At 29.7% G+C, this 18,844-nt stretch overlaps 1 protein-coding gene across 2 annotated transcripts in view; it reads left to right on the plus strand.

Moving 5' to 3' along the window:
* LOC139498336 (neuralized-like protein 4) overlaps nucleotides 1-7,952 on the plus strand; it is a 118,287-nt gene extending 110,335 nt beyond the window's left edge. For both annotated transcript variants that reach the window (XM_071286707.1, XM_071286706.1), the window contains exons 5-8: nucleotides 1,750-1,809; nucleotides 5,454-5,486; nucleotides 6,142-6,224; nucleotides 7,605-7,952. In XM_071286707.1, coding sequence (XP_071142808.1) covers nucleotides 1,750-1,809; nucleotides 5,454-5,486; nucleotides 6,142-6,224; nucleotides 7,605-7,799 — 371 coding nt within the window. In that variant the 3' untranslated portion in view covers nucleotides 7,800-7,952. The remainder of the gene's footprint in view (nucleotides 1-1,749; nucleotides 1,810-5,453; nucleotides 5,487-6,141; nucleotides 6,225-7,604) is intronic.
* Nucleotides 7,953-18,844: the final 10,892 nt, after the last annotated feature.

Consider the following 18,844-nt stretch of genomic DNA (forward strand, 5'->3'; position numbering starts at 1 on the left):
ATATACAGAACACAGAATAAAGACAAAACAAGCATTATTTTCGACCATATGATGGACGTTGTTTTTAACAAAATAGTGTATCAAATTAGAATGAATCAATCTGAGTGACAAAATGTAATACAAATACTTATACATATATGTATATAAACTACTTTTTGTTAAAATTCATTAAAGCAAATAAAAAAAATGTGTTTAAGCTCCTCTTTCCCAACAGACAACATGGACAAGTAAAATGTTCTCATCAGTTCGTATTACATCGTATGTCATTTGTCAATTGACAGTTTATTTGGCCACTATCGTATTTGTGCTATATCGATTCAAAAATGTGTCCTACCATGCACCTTGGTAATTTACGTAGCTTCACATACATAATTTAAGTACAGATAATATGCAGGAATGGTCTTAATAAAATAACTTGATGAGAACCGTTATCTTACATTTGTAAAGGCACAATCTAATAACAACTTTAATACAAAAAACCGTATCGGGCAACCGCTTTATGATCTTTTTCTTGAATTTCGTTGCAATAATTTGAAAGATATATCATATTCTTAAAAGCAAAAACCCATAACTTTTATTAAACTAGCAGCAATAATCCTTAAGCATATCAAGTAATAATAGTTTCCATTTTTTTTTTGCTTATTATTAGCACAGTATAGATAAGGGAAAACTTCCAACGGTGAAAATCATTAGAATTACACTATCATTATGCACATACGAGTAAGTATAAGAGAAAATAAGTCACGGAAATGAAGTTGTCAATCTTCTTAGAAAGTAATTGACAATTTTATCATGTTCGTGCTTTTTACCAAGCAAAAACAACCTTATATGATGTATAGTAGTTGTCGTTTGTTTATGTAATTGATACGTGTTTCTCGTTTCTTGTTGTTGTATATGGATTGGTCAATTGGATTTCACGTTTGAATGGTTTTACACTTGTAATTTTGGGGTCCTTTAAAGCTTGGTTTTCGGTGTGAGCCAATGCTCTGTGTTGAAGGCCGAACCTTGACCTATAAAGGTTGACTTTTTTTGTTATTTGGATGGAGAGTTGTCTCATTGGCACTCATTCCACATCTTCCTATATCTTTTGAACTATAGATGATAGACATACATCGTGGAAAAATTAGAAAAGAATCAAAATCGACGAAAATTTCTGTCAAACTGGGTCGATAGTCCGACTAACATATGTTTGTACTTTTTTTCGTGGTGTGACATTATTTTATCAGCAAATGCTGAATATTAACATTGACAAACATCGCCATTAACGACTCCATACTCTAAATGTGGATTTTCCAAGTCAGCAGTCTGCGTTTTAGTTGTTTGTTGTTGACTTTTGCAGTATTCGTATTTAATCTGTTGTTTGATAATTAATTATGATGTTGAACGTTGGTTGATCTATTGAATTATTTCTAATTTTGCTTCGACGGTGTTTAGCTTACTTTCTGAAAAGCATTATGCTTGTTGTGTTTCTTATTTTGATTCAGAAACGTCATTAATCTTTGTTAGTTAAAACCACCAGTTTTATTCCAGATGTTCTAGTTTATTGATGCAGTATCAATCTGTGTTAATTAAAATACAGTCATTTGTCGACATTTATGTGTTGTTATTGTTATTATGTTTGAAAAAAAACCCAGATGTTATATGATCGCCAATGGCCATACTGTCCACTTAACTTCAAATGATCTGGATGCAGCAAAGATTTGGAACCTTACGACCTTAACAAATAAAATAAAAAACTTTACTTTTCAGTTGTTTATGGTGTCGTCGACATTTACGCAAATTGTTGCCAAGTTTCTATCATTAACAAAGGTAAGCTATGCATACATTTCTTACAAATATTTATAAAAAATTAACAAATAGATATGTCTATCGAACTCAGATTGACTGACATGAGAGACTAACAATAGTTTAACAATACATAATTCAAATAAATATAATAGCACCAATACTGCCCTCATTGAAATTATTTGTTTGGCCGGGTTTGGCCTGTATGCAAAAACTTATCACATGAGTACTCCTTAATGTTTCTGTGTTTTGTTTTGCGGTATGTTACTTATTCTCTGTCTGCGCGGACGAGAACTATAAGTGCTTTCAATGATAACGTTTTTCTTTAGTTTTTTATCATACGTTTTTTTATCTCCTGGTTCTTCAGATTGGGATTTATATTTAGAGTGCATTTTTTATAGTTGAGCAGCATACCACACAAATCATTCAAATGGCGATACACGCATGAAACTTCGTATGAACATGCCTGAGGTGAATTTATATCATATTAAGAGGGTAGCCACAAAAATAATCTATCCCGTCATGGTGGCCATCTTTGATTTTAAAAATGACATCTTTACAGGTAAAAGACATCCAATATATGTTTTCTTTTGCATGCGTGTTTGCCTTTATTTAATTCAAATTGTTATTAGAGACAGTGAATGAGGGTTTATTTGTTTTATTGCAGTACAAAAACATCACCTCAAGTAAAATCTTGGTGGATAAATCACTTCAGCTTTTAAAAATATCTTACATTTGATCCATCCTTCCACACACCAATGTTTAAATCGTAGAATGTTGATGAATATTTATTTCAATCGTTGAGTCTTTTTTTGGCATCCGTCCGGAACCATTGCTTGGCATCAGACAATTGTGAGATTGCTTGACTTTGTCGAATGACATTGCTTAATGAAACAGCAAACTTGTTCAACCAAATAAGATCTTCAAATAAGCAAACGCGACAAAAATGCCCTCATAGTCTATTTTAAACTTTTTTTTGCAAATTTTTGTTATCTTTTACAAAAATCTTCTCTGAAACTGTAGAGACAATTGTAACTAAACTTGGCCACACTCATTATAAAAGTATATGGTTAAAAGTAATTGTCAGATGATTCCGCCTACCAACCAATATGACTGAAAGGAACGAATATGTTCAGAAAAGAATTATATCTACCAATTGTCCATATATGTTAGACAAATTCTTTTACTCTGAATTAGAGTAATTTCCTGCAATTTGATTGGCTAGTATTTTCTTATAACGTTCAGAACAATTGTTTTATAACGTCAATCATAATTATCTCCTTTATGTATTACGTCAATTGGAAATATCTCCTTTATACCGTTGACCTAATAAAACAATATAAGTGTCTTTATAGTCCGAATATTTTTAATTTTTCACAGTTTTTGATTAAGTATCTACAATATATATGTTTGATGTTGTCCTAATATTGAATTTGAATATACTCATATGTAATATTACAAAATCAGGATAAATTCGTTAAACAGTGTTCAATTGTCCTAATACGATATGAATTGTATTGACCCGAGGAAATCTCCTATTAATAGAGCTTTCTTACAAATTGACGAAAGGTACGTATGCTTGACAAATCATACGGAAGACTCGTTTTCGGGATTCTTTATTTTGACATATTTAAATAATAGTCGTGAAACTTGGTAAAATTATCCTACATGCAACGACACTTATTAAATTTGATTTTCCATGACATATGTTTAAGATTTCGGGACGTACGATAAGTTAACTTATGATACCACTAGGTCGGAGGAGATAACACTACAAAATATCCTAATTGTAGAAAAAATGCCTCTAAAAGACCAAAAAAACGTCCCTTCCCACTCTTCAATATTACAATGATGCACTATTTAACCTAAGAAAATGTCAAACCAATTACATTGTCTTCCTCCCTTACAGCAAAATAAGAAAAATCAAAACACTGATACTTCCTTGATTCAAAATTTGCAACGCTCAAAATAATAAAATGAAAATGAAGGGAAAAGGATGACCTTCATCCTATGCCAGATACTGGTGCTCGTTTAATAACTTTTGATTCAAAGGCGCCTCTCCCCTGGTAATATTCGTTGCCCCCCCCCCCCTTAATGTGTATATATGATACACTGGAGCAATGGAATGGTTACTTTAGTGTATAATTACGTTTTGCCTATAGTCCTGAACATTCATGACATATAAGCCACTGAACGATAAGTGACAACTTCGCGTCTATCTTCCAAACAAGTGTACTGTTAAATCGTCATTATAAGATTCACAATATATACGGTGCAACATTTTAGATTTATTTTCTTGATATACAAAATCTGTTTTTATCTTGATTTATTCAACATTACTTTCTAAAAACATTGTAGCATCTTTTTTAGCAAATCTCGATATTCCACTTTGACAATTTGCTGAAAGTGTACTATAAAAAATAAAAATAAATGTGAAGCTTGTCGTTAAATTAAGACTAACATACTTCAATAATGCCTTTCAAATGTGAATCGTGAAACTCGTGCTGAAAAAAATCCCGCGGAAATGTGTGTACTCGTGGTTTACGTAATTAACGTATCGGACGTAAGTGTATTTGACACTATTTTTCTCTGTTTGATTATATTAAAATCGTGTATTATTTGCGATATTATTATTATTGAAAAATAAACGTGATTTAGAAAGGAATGATTTGTTACTGGATAAAACAAAGACTCTTTTAACTGTTATTGTGGAAATGAAATACATGCTCCCTTTACGTTCGTTCTTACCTTTCGTCAAATTGTAAGAAAGCTCTATTAGGACACTCACACACTGTGTGTATATTTAAATCACAAAATGATCAGCACGGTAAGATCTATTAATAAGTCAAAGAAACTATAAAACAGACAAAAAGATCAGTAATATAAGTTCAACAAAATTGAGACTGTCTTGAAATGTATTCTGGTCTTCAATGTTGGAAAGTGTACTTGCTAACATACTAAGTGGAAGGACTCCGGCTCCTGTAAGCCTCTAGTTTTGTTCTATTACTTAATCTCTGAAACTTTTCAAAATTGTTTTCGTTAGAATATATTGATAAGCGACTATATTTGTTGGTTATCAAACATATCAAATATGTTTTACCGACTTTCAATACTGCGATCCTGAAGTTTAATGCGCACATTGTGTGTTTAAAAGCATTGGTTTAGCTTCACTATGCACAACATAACTAATATCTATGAATGTGAAAATCGTTTTTGATATTACGAGGCACACAATTCTCAATTGTACCTCCACAAATGAACACACTGTTACATTGCGTACATATACAGAAATTTATTCAGATACAGTTATTAATAGAGTAATCTTGAATTTTGTCAAATAATGAGGGAGAATGTATATATGATAAGAAACTATGATCGCTACATGAAAATAATACAATACAATGTTTGCATTGTTTGAGTTACTTTTTACGAATTAGTAAGAACATCATAATTAATGTTCGTACTAAGTTCAGTCTCGTATTGCATGAATGCATATTTCAAACTATAAACATCAACGTTTACATGTAACTCAATACATGTGACTCCTTTATTGTAATCAGTCAAAGTTTCAATTTTCGTGCAATACACAAAATTAGTGTTAAATTGTTTACTATAGAAATATCTTAAACGTCCATCTGTATGACCTAACTGTTATAACTCGGTTTTAGATTGTGAATCTAGGGGAAGCACAGAAAACAGAGGTAGATATGTTTTGTTTTCTATATTGTGTTTATGAGACTTGAAACGTGTCAATCAGCAAAAAAAACCCAGAGATTAACTTTTATATTAATGAATACATAATTCAACAAAAAACGAGATTTACATAAATAGCCCATTTATTTTATCAAAACAGTATATTAAAAAGACCCAACAATTTATGGATTATGGTGCTTGAACGAATTATTAAAAAAGCAATAGCGTTGGCAATTCATTATTTATAAAGTTTACTATTATGCTTTAGAATTCACTATTTTTTTTTAAACGCATTTCTGTTCAATACTTTCAGTGCCTTTGTTTGGGCAACTTTTTATCTAATGTGATAAAATAGTCATGTTTAAAAATGTTTGATATTGTTTAAAAATCTTTCATTCAATTGTAATAGCAAACGATAACATACAATATAATACCAATAATAAAATTCAACATATCAAATGCCTGAAACAAGCAGACATTTATAAATTCATTTGTTTTGAACATTTAACGAAATGTAATCTATTGTTGTTTTTTTTAAAGATACATATAAAACTATGTTGGGTATACATATCTATTTTTTATAAGCAGTATAATATATGTAATATGAGTGAATAAGTGCGTTATGTACAGTTTTTTAGTATACTTTGAGATACTTTGTTTCAGCAGTTGAATTAGCTACAGAAGCGGGAGCACAGGTGGCAATCAAAAAGACACATAGTTTCAGCGGGAGACCAGCAGATTGGAATGTTTGTAGAACTATTACCATTTAGTATAAGCTTTTTTTCAAAGGCCACACCTGTATATACTGTTTTACATATAAATCAATAGTAAACTCCATGCTTAAACGACCTCGACTTGAATAATCGTTGTACTTTTTATGTCACATAAACAAATTACACGGTTGTCATTTTGTGTCAATATTCAAAGTTGAGAGTCTTTTAACAATGGAAATTAAGATAATATTAAAATCGATTGTTGTAGTTATACAATACTGAAAATATATGTGCTTGTTGAAAATCTGCGCTTTGCATCAATTGAATGTATATTTAGATGTTTTTCGATGTAATCTATAACGATAACGTCTATACAAATTCCACTGGAAGTTCTCAATTTAAAAGGATACTGCTGATTCATTGATAGTTAAGGGATACGTTTCTTTTTAACTTCGTGATTAGTGGTTTACCATGGATGTTAATGTTGAACAACAACATATTTTCAATCGGCTAGTATCCAAACCAATGAAAACAATATAATCAAACATCTCCGAGAATACAGTTTATCATTCATCCAAGAAATTTGGGGCCAACGATTATATTTAAATTCACAGTAAAACGGATTTTTCCGGACTGTGCAATAATAAACATTTCTTTTAATGATCGTTATTGAATAGTCGATGCCCTGAATCATTTTCTAATTTACAATTACACTTTTAATGATTATCTATATTTAACCTCTTTCATTTTTGTTTTGGTGTACCACATACTTATATTCATTCATTTGCAAATATTACAAGTGTTATACCATTATGTAATATCTGTGTTATAGATAACGAAGGATATGTTAAAAAAAGCAATGAATTCCGCCCTATTCTCCTCAAAGATACCTCGTTATACAGTTGATTACCAGTTTTGTATTATCATGAACAACATAATAGGTGCTTGATTTATATTTTCAGTTTGTTTTTAACATAAGTGTAACTATCCCTTTGATCTTTTTTGCTATAGTTTTGATAATGTAAAACGAACCATGTAGTTTACAAATTATGGATAAATAATTGAAGATGATCATTTGTCGATATTCTTTTTTTTAATAAAAAACGTGATTACTCTGATGTTTAGGTCTGAGCATATTAAACTAATCCATTGTTTTGTATACACGTCATATACGTATATTTGTATACGTCCAAATAGTAGGAACACTATATATTGCAATCTAATTGACATCCCTAATACATATCAACTACTTTTTTTAAGTAACAAATGTTAAGGTGAACAAACACTATTTAACCTTAGACATATGCATATGCTGGACACATGGTTGTTATCACCTTACCAAACGATGTGAAGGTTTATGTATTATTTGTGTTGTGAAATATCTATATATGTATGTTTTTTTTTCTTTTTCAGGTGGATGCCGTTTGTGAGTTCATCACGTCAATACCGGATTGCTCTCCGTATGCGGAAAAATTCAGATCAGAGCACATCGACGGTGCCTCCTTGATAGAATTAGACAAAAAAGATCTGAAAGAATTTTTTGATATGCCTTTAGGTTTAGCCGTCAAGATATGTTCTCAATTGAAGAAGTTAGAGGGAAAGAAATAAACGATATATATTATATGGATCCAATGTATACATTTAAATCTTGAAAATTCCTTTTGATTCTATCATTGTAAGAGGTCACAAGATTTTCCCCTTATCGTGGTAAAAATGTTATAATTACATTGGTTTAATAATCTTCAAATAATTATTCGATTTTTTTTGTTTGCTTCAATTGCAATACCATTGGATATAATAAATCACTTGGATACAAATTGGTGTAGTAAAAAAAAATATTAAACATTTGTTTTTCATTACAAATTTTATTTATTACCTTTTGTAGTTGTTTCTTTGTCTTATGGTACAAACATCATTCAAAACAATCAATTCGTGTTGGTCCCAGATGACTTTTAAAATATGTGCATCATTGAAAAAGCTCCAAATTATCTCTCTTTGGTGGAAAAATGTCATGTTTTGGCTTTAAAATTGAAATATCTATTTTAACTCATCGGTGACCTATATTTTTTAATATAATTTCCATATAAGCTGTACTTAAACTAAATTATTGTAAAATTTTACCGATTTCTGTATTAAATTTCTTTTTTATTTCGATATTAACCTTTATTTCTCCTATTAGTTCAACAGAAAAAAAAACACCTATACAAAAATGTATGCTTCTTTCGAAGGCAGATTGTGAGCGCAGATGAACGGTGACCCCACTTTGTTATTTTATTTTTCTTTTAACTATAAGATAAAGTTCATTTATAGAAAAATATAGAGAAATCCTATATAAATGATTTAGACCCGCGAACCCCCTTAATGATATAACAATTGTAGCCTTTGGTTGAGGTCAATACGATGTTATATCGACCTAGAGAAGCATATCAACCTCGGACTTCGTCCTCAGTCAATATGCTTCACTTAGGTCGATATAACCTCGTACCGACCTCATACAAAGGCTATAATTGTATAATATTATTAATTCGTATATGTTAACACATTTGATTCGTTTAGGGATAATCACATGTTAAACTATATTTTCGAAGGTAGAGAGAAAACGGCGGATAGCAAAAAGCATATTGCAAAGAGCATATTGCACGGTTATTTTTAGAATATCTAAAATCCGATTTACTTTGTGACGTCATGTAATGAATTTCATGATATCGTTAAACGTTTTGAAACAAATGATATCTGTGATCGATTATTTGACGAAAAAAGTCTTCCTAAGATGTCAAACACAAAAACAAAATAATTAAATAACAACTAATATGTTGTTATTGTCAAGGAGACAATATGATGTATAAAATTCAAACAAAATCAAATGACGATTTTGATACAAATATACATAATGGTCTGAAATTAATAATATAACAAATATAGCCTTTGTATGAGGTCAATACAGGATATATCGACCAGAAGAAGTATATCGACCTCGGACTTGGTCCTCATTCAATATACTTCTTTCAGGTCAATATATCCTTGTATCGACCTCATACAAAGGCTAGTATATTTGTATAATATCAGAAATACACTAAGATTTAGAACATTCAATTAAAATTCGGAATTCCTACTTCCCAACTCTTCACTCTAGTTCAGTTTTATATATTACTCTTATACGTTTTGTTTTTGAAACAAGGCTATATTTTGTCCAAAGACAAGCACATAACTCCAAAGCGAATTGCGAGAAGTGGTTTCGTATTTCTTTTTGGTTAAAGAAAAAAAAAAATACTAATAGTTTATGTAAAATAACGACTCTTGTACGGTGTCGCGTTTATATCTTTTTAATGCATTGGTGCAAATAGATGCAAACAATAATGACCATAAAATGTCAGGTTTGCGAGATCAGACAGTAACCTAACAACTAAACAATTGAAAACCTACATATCAATGTTTAACATTCGCCAGCAATGAGCAATTTTCATAAATAAAACATGATTGAGGTGAATACTTTGCGAGTAAAGAAAAAGACACTACCATAGATTTGTTATTAACCCCAGATGCTTGATGGGTTCAAATCAGTATTCAGGAATTACCACTTTTCATAACACCACATTACAACAGAAATTAGAAAATACATGTAGAGCCTCGAAGTATTTCTCAGACATTGTTATGTTCCTGTTGGCATTATAAATATTTCGATTTGAGCGTCACTGATGAGCCTTATATAGACGAAACGCGCGTCTGGCGTTCTAAATTATAATCCTGGTACCTTTTGATAACTACTATGTAGCTTTCTTTCTGGCAAACACGGTTTTATAAATGCTCACAGGCACCGACCATTGAAAAACAATCGATCTGTTTAAAATAAGAAATGAAAATAATTGTTGTTTTTTTATGGCAAATAAGAAAAATGACCGTTTGATTTAAAATTGTTTAAAATTATTTAGAATAGATTGAAATAGATGGAAATAACGTTTTTTAATGTGAAAAGGCTAGACTTTAATTTTTGCCGTAGGGATGTGACTGAGTGGTTTTGTTTACAATTATTTCCAACTATTTCCCTAGTGCAAATCTGCAATAATTATTGTATCATCAGGTTGTTTGATTTTCACATTATAACAAAACTGAGAATATAACGGATGAATTTATAGTTAGCTGTTTAATGTCCAGTGGCAACTATTAGATGTATCATTAGGAGGACATTTATAATGTTAATATAATAAAATTAGATGTACATGTATGTTTCATTATAATACGTTATTCTGATTGGCTACACTGCAATATTGTTCTTTAATCAATTTCATTACACAATAAAATCTACCATTCATGCTGACACGAGGTCCCACAATATAGTGCAGAGGTAAATAAAAACTTGGTAGAAATCGTGTTTTCATGATCCTAGCTAAACAATGTATTTATAAGTATTGAATGCTTCTTTTTGTAACTTCATAGGGTTGTAAAAGCGTTGACCGTGCACATTTTTTAGAATGAAGCGCTTCCGTGCTTCATACAAAATGTACTTCGGTCAACGCTTTTACACCCCAATGAAGTTACAAAGAGAAGCATTCAATAACTAAATATAAACAAGGACATCCTGTGTTAAGCAAACATGTGTAATCACGGCACAAGAGATCACCTATAGACCGTGTATATCATATGTTTATTTAGGGTGGGTTTCTCCGAATAAAGGAGATATAGATACAGGAAAATAAAGAAAAAAACAATTTAGAATAGTGTATAACGGGCAAAATAAAGATCAGAGGAAAATGGTATTTATAAGAAAATTAAAGAATAGAGGGAGTGGTCTAGTTTTTGCCGGACAAATATTGATGATTATTTAAAGTCAAGTGCATTTATAGGATAAATAATACACAATCGTTTGTACATTGGTAGGGATTTATGTTTAGAGTTGATGAGACACATATGAGAAATTGTTTTTCTTTGAAATTTTTCGAATAATTGTTTTTTTTTCGTCTGATTTTAAAATTAATAAAACATATCTTTAATCTAAAAACATATGGTTTAATTACGACATATAGATAAAACTGCTATTCAGTCGATTTTAAAATACATGCTATAAAAGAGAATACATAAAAATACTTAACAATTTAAAAAAAAAAGTCAACCTTAAGACCCCGAATATACTTTTGTAAGAACATTAGATTAATTCCGAATTCCATCTAAAATGCATTGTTCATTTAAAGAAAAAAATGGTGATTCCTTAGGCTATTTTCAAAAAAAAAAATGACTGAATTCTCTGCAGACTGTAGTTTACCCGCACATTCATCAAGCACGTATTTCTACGGCTAAAACAAATCATAATTGTATCTTTTAATTTGTTTAAATTTATTTCAGTGTTTATTTTTCAAACTTTTTATGTAAATAATGTTGGATCAAGATCGAGTCAGATTAAATTATTATCTATCAAATTATTAATTAAAAACTAAAACATGTATCCAATCTAAATTTTACACATATTATCACCTATATATATCAAAAGATTAAACAGAACACAATTTGTGTTTTATATTTAAAAAAAAAAAACATGTACACTAAACTATGCACGCCAAGAAACGATGTACGCTTAAACGATACGATATACGCTAAACGAAACGATGTACGCTAAACGATACGGTATACGCTAAATGACACGATGTACGCAAAATCATACGATGTACGATAGAAGGACGCTTATGTTATCGTTTATGGTATGGTTTATGGTACATGGTTTCGTTCGTACATCATTCGTTCAGCGTCCTTACAACGTTCGGTCAGCGTTTCGTTTGCATTCGTACATCGTTCGGGAAGCGTACGTACATCGTTAGGGCATCGTCCGTACATCGTTCGGGCATTGTTCGTATTGTTAACTTTTACGTTACACGGACTGTATTTATAGCTTGTAATTTTATTTTCGTATTAAGGGAAACGGATTTATATGTTTCCTAATCCCAATTATTGAATATTTTGTATATTTCGTATTTATGTCTTTACCCTTGTAACTATATATATAACGATTATTTTAATAACATATGTTTACAGGATTGTATTTAGAACATACGATATTTGGCTTCATAATAGATATAATGAGCTACGAGATTTATGATAAAGTCTATACAATATGTTGTGCGAACATAGAAAATGAAAGCTATAGTCTTTAACCAATGTCATTACCCGATAATTATCTTGAGAATTGTTAGAAAACAATATCCGTTGTTTGTTCGTGCCGGAAATGTTTCAGTCGATTGACTGATAGTATGCATCAACTTTCAAGTAGTTAATATATTTTTTCTAATAACGTCAATGTACTTATAATGCAATAATATCAAACTGTTTCAAGGTACATGTCTTGAGTCTTTACGGTGATTACAGATTATCGTAAGATGCAGCTGCTCTTTTTTCTATGGTATTTTGTAATGTATACTTTAAATCAATATCAATATGTACATTTATCTGTTGATTATCAATTAGACAATCCACTTGCAGAAATCATTTTTACAATTATATCAGTACTTGTTTGTGCTCCAAGATATTTAACTGATAAGTTGTCCAAAAGTAGTCGTCTTTAATAACTTGTGGAGCCCAATAACAGAAGAGATTTAAGAAACACATATCAATTTTAATCAGACAACATAACAAATAACAAAATTCTTTCCATTGTAAATACAACCATGGTCATACTAAATGCAAGAATGTAGTGAAATCCATCGCAAGCAATCAGAGATATACTAACTAATCATTCTTGAATATCAATAATATTTAATTCGATGTGGTTTTTAAATTACATCTCTAATTTGAATAATAGTATTATTATATAGCAAATGGTTTTAACACCTCTTGATTTACAAAAAATAGCAGAATTGTGAGTGCCTTAACCATGTTACCGATTTCATTTGATTTGACATAAGAAAGACGTTCATGTACACTCACACTGAAAGGTGTGATTTTTCTTTATAATATATATCATATTGATACAATATGTTAAAACATACAATTTCTAACTGTTTAACGTTTCATTTAAAGTGCACATAACTGTTCTGTATGTATGTTCGTTATTATAAGAACTTCAAATCTAATTAGTTTTCTCTGAAAAGTATCTGTTATTCTGAACACGTGCAAATACCCTCAAAACTTAATATATAACTTGACATAACGTAAAGTACACATGCAAAGTACACTAAAAAGTAGAAAACAAGTCTTATGACGATTGTTCACATGTCTATCTCAGTCAATGTTATTCTCGTGTCTGAATTATTAATTAGATAAATTACCTTTTACCTTGCTTTCTTTATCAAAAATTTCCCTCAATCTGATTTGTCGTTGAATTAATATTCTTCCATAAACGACTTACAGACAGCTTGTTGTCATTTTTTTCAATGTCAAGCATTAGAAAGAAATTATTGATAGGGAAACCTGAAGCAAACGAAACATTCGCTTGAGGTGTAAGAAGTAGAAAACTCATGTATCCATTTTTTGGAAAAAGTACATGTATGAACTGGCCTTGATTGACCTACCTTATTACAAAACAAAACGTAAAATTACTTTGACTGTTTTGGTAGTAAGTGATTAAGATTTGAACACAATGATGACTCCTATACCCCTATTTGTGGCATGCTTCTCAATTTAAAACTACTATGTCTGATTCTTTTGTTCATGCATCGTTTTTAATGAATGGAATTTGATGTGACTGTTGTTCAACAGACAGGTTTATTTAGCTTAAAAACCAGGTTTAATAAATCACTTTCTACATGACATGCAGTTTTCAATTTTCGTCGGAGTTTAATATTTTTATGATTTTACTCTTTTTATTTTAACTTAGAGCCTTCTCTACAAGTTTTAGCGTCGATTGTAGTATTTTGTGTTTAGCCGAATGAATTGTTGCAGCTTAACTGTTTTTGTGATGCGATCTCCGTTTTTTCGTCCAAATGACAATATCGTGTTAAGGTGGTATGGGTGTCTTCCTCCATCTTGGATTGTAAAAAACAGAGAACCAAAGGTCAAGATTTTCTATCAAGTTTGCAAAATTTGATGCAAGAATGCAGATATTTAATGTGAATTTTCTTTTTAAAGAATCAATTTATAAGAATATAACTTAAAAATATTAATATTTTTGCAAATGGTGATTATTTTTGGTTGTTTAAAAAAAAAATTAAATTGGCATTTTAAGGGGAGGTACAGTTGTGTGCAGACCAAGCATTACATAAAGTAAACGCAAGTTAACGCCGCGTGCACATATTTCGTTAGTTAACTTCAAATCTCCCGTTTACTTGTAAACGCACGTTTACTATAATTACGTTAACGTGGCTGAAATGGAAATTTCTAATGTCTACCTTAGTAAACGGGCGTTTACTATGTGTCCGTTTAGTCAGTAGTAAACGGGCGTTTACTTCAGAATTCTTCAAATTTATTTTTACGTGCACTTAAAGGTAAACGGGCGTTTAGTACAGATTTTACAAGTATATTTTTACGTGCACTTGAAAGTAAACGCACGTTTACTTTTCGCGTTAACTGATTGGGTAAATTTATAAATAAACTTCAAGTTCATTTGCACATTTATTTTATAAAAACGACCTTTAGTCTTAATATTTTACGTATATGTGTTTCAAACCAGAACAATTCAAAAATTTTTAATTCGAAATATTAAATTACACAAAATCACTTTCATTAAGTCCATTAACTTTACTGATTGGCAGATTTTCTATATTTTTCTTCCAAAAGTTACATGTGCAAATATCGATTCGAAACGAAAGGTTATCCGAGACATCGGGAGAATATTTTAATATGATGGGATATAAAAATCATGGTTTATATTGTTTCGTTCCCCATTCATAATTGTCTCTTCGAATTCCTACTATGACTCGGGGTATTTAATACATTATTATTAATCGAAATTCACCTTGTTTGTCTTGGATTTACATGATAAGATTCTGTTTTGACAAATGATAAAAAAAAAAACACGTAAATTGTACAGTGTATTGAAAGGGATATCGATAAAGGGTAATATAAGTATGTACATTTGTACCGGTCATCTCGTCAATTTAAATGTTCAAATATTGCTATCTTTACATGGATATAATAAACTAATTTACTATGCAGCTATATATAGTGCTAATATGGTCTGTTTTGGTTAAAATTCGAGTCAGTCTGAGATTAGAAAACTACTGAAATTTGTTTCAATATTCAATATACTGAATAAAAAAAGTACATGCTGGCACTCTAAATTGATGCAAACAAATTTTTTTAGTCATAATATTCAAATATTGCTACCTTTTTCATTATACAATCAATCCTTACATGAAAATATAACTCATGTACTATGCAGCTATATAGATTTACATAATTGAATGCTTATATGGTCAGTTTTGGTTGTTGCGGACGAATAATTTTATTATATGAGTCAGTCTGAGGTATGAAAACTACTGAATTTTGTTTATGAATAAATATTTTGAATAAAAAAAGGACATGCTGGCCCTCTAAATTGATGCGAACAAAATTTTTTAGTCATAATATTCAAATATTGCTACCTATTTTCTTATACAATCAATCCTTACATGAAAAAAAATAACTCATTTACTATGCGGCTATATAGATTTACATAATTAAATCCTTATATGGTCAGTTTTTGTTGTTGAGGACAAATAATTTTATTATATGAGTCAGTCTGAGGTATGAAAACTACTGAATTTTGTTTATGATTCAATATTTTGAATAAAAAAAGGACATGCTGGCCCTCTAAATTGATGCGAACAAAATTTGTTAGTCATAATATTCAAATATTGCTACCTATTTTATTATACAATCAATCCTTACATGAAAATATAACTCATTTACTATGAGGCTATATAGATTTACATAATAAAATGCTTATATGGTCAGTTTTGGTTGTTGCATACAAATAATTTTATTATATGAGTCAGTCTGAGGTATGAAAACTACTGAATTTGGTTTACGATTCAATATTTTGAATAAAAAAGGGGCATGCTGGCAACCTAAATTGATGCGAACAAAATTTTTTAGTCATAATATTCAAATATTGCTACCTATTTTATTATACAATCAATCATTACATGAAAATATAACTCATTTACTATGCGGCTATATAGATTTAAATACTAGAATGCTTATAAGGTCAGTTTTGGTTGTTGCAGACAAATAATTTTATTATATGAGTCAGTCTGAGGTATGAAAACTACTGAATTTTGTTTACGATTCAATATTTTGAATAAAAAAGTACTTGCTGGCACTCTAAATTGATGCGAACCAAATTTTTTAGTCATAATATTCAAATATTGCTACCTATTTTCTTATACAATCAATCCTTACATGAAAATATAACTCATTTACTATGCAGCTATATAGATTTACATAATTAAATGCTTATATGGTCAGTTTGGTTGTTGCAGACAAATAATTTTATTATATGAGTCAGTCTGAGGTATGAAAACTACTGAAGTTTGTTTATGATTCAATATTTTGAATAAAAAAAGGACATGCTGGCCCTTTGAATTGATGCGAACAAATTTTTCTTATTCATAATATTCAAATATTGCTACCTATTTTATTATACAATCAATCATTACATGAAAATATAACTCATTTACTATGTGGCTATAGATTAAATAATTAAATGCTTATATAGTCAGTTTTGGTTGTTGCGGACAAATAATTTTATTATATGAGTCAGTCTGAGGTATGAAAACTACTGAATTTTGTTTACGATTCAATATTTTGAATAAAAAAAGGACATGCTGGCCCTCTAAATTGATGCAAACATATTTTTTTATTCATAATATTCAAATATTGCTACCTATTTTAATATAATACAATCAATCATTACATGAAAATATAACTCATTTACTATGCAGCTATATAGATTTAAATACTAGAATGCTTATATGGTCAGTTTTGGTTGTTGCGGACAAATAATTTTATTATATGAGTCAGTCTGAGGTATGAAAACTACTGAATTTTGGTTATAATTCAATATTTTGAATAAAAAAAAAAGGACATGCTGGCCCTCTAAATTGATGCGAACAAAATTTGTTAATCATAAAATTTAAATATTGCTACCTTTTTCATTATACAATCAATCCTTACATGAAAATATAACTCATTTTCTATGCAGCTATATAGATTTACATAATAGAATGCTTATATGGTCAGTTTTGGTTGTTGCGGACAAATAATTTTATTATATGAGTCAGTCTGAGGTATGAAAACTACTGAATTTTGTTGACGATTCAATATTTTGAATAAAAAAAAGGACATGCTTGCCCTCTAAATTGATGCGAACAAAAATTTTTATTCACAATATTCAAATATTGCTACCTATTTTATTATACAATCAATCATTACATGAAAATATAACTCATTTACTATGCGGCTATATAGATTTAAATACTAGAATGCTTATATGGTCAGTTTTGGTTGTTGCGGACACATAATTTTTATTATCATGATTATATGAGTCAGTCTGAGGTATGAAAACTACTGAATTTTGTTTACGATTCAATATTTTGAATAAAAAAGGGGACATGCTGGCACCCTAAATTGATGCAAACAAAATATTTTAGTCATAATATTCAAAAATTGCTACTTATTTTATTATACAATCAATCCTTACATGAAAATATAACTCATTTACTATGAGGCTATATAGATTTACATAATAAAATGCTTATATGGTCAGTTTTGGTTGTTGCGAACAAATAATTTTATTTTATGAGTCAGTCTGAGGTATGAAAACTACTGAATTTTGTTGATGATTCAATATTTTTAATAAAAAAGTACATGCTGGCACTCTAAATTGATGCAAACAAAATTTTTTAGTCATAATATTCAAATATTGCTACCTATTTTCTTATACAATCAATCCTTACATGAAAATATAACTCATTTACTATGCGTTTATATAGATTTACATAATTAAATGCTTATATAGTCGGTTTTGGTTGTTGCGGACAAATAATTTTATTATATGAGTCAGTCTGAGGTATGAAAACTACTGAAGTTTGTTTATGATTCAATATTTTGAATAAAAAAAGGACATGCTGGCCCTCTTAATTGATGCGAACAAGATTTTTTATTCATAATATTCAAATATTGCTACCTATTTTATTATACAATCAATCATTACATGAAAATATAACTCATTTACTATGCGGCTATATAGATTTAAATACTAGAATGCTTATATGGTCAGTTTTGGTTGTTGCAGACAAATAATTTTATTATATGTGTCAGTCTGAGGTAAGAAAACTACTGAATTTGGTTTACGATTCAATATTTTGAATAAAAAAAGGACATGCTGGCAACCTAAATTGATGCGAACAAAATTTTTTAGTCATAATATTCAAATATTGCTACCTATTTTATTATACAATCAATCATTACATGAAAATATAACTCATTTACTATGCGGCTATATAGATTTAAATACCAGAATGCTTATATGGTCAGTTTTGGTTATTGCGGACACATAATTTTTATGATCATTATTATCTGAGTCAGTCTGAGGTATGAAAACTACTGAATTTTGTTTACGATTCAATATTTTGAATAAAAAAGGGACATGCTGGCACCCTAAATTGATGGGAACAAAATATTTTAGTCATAATATTCAAAAATTGCTACTTATTTTATTATACAATCAATCCTTACATGAAAATATAACT

Source organism: Mytilus edulis, chromosome 12 (assembly GCF_963676685.1).
Source record: "Mytilus edulis chromosome 12, xbMytEdul2.2, whole genome shotgun sequence".
Lineage (NCBI taxonomy): Eukaryota > Metazoa > Mollusca > Bivalvia > Mytilida > Mytilidae > Mytilus > Mytilus edulis.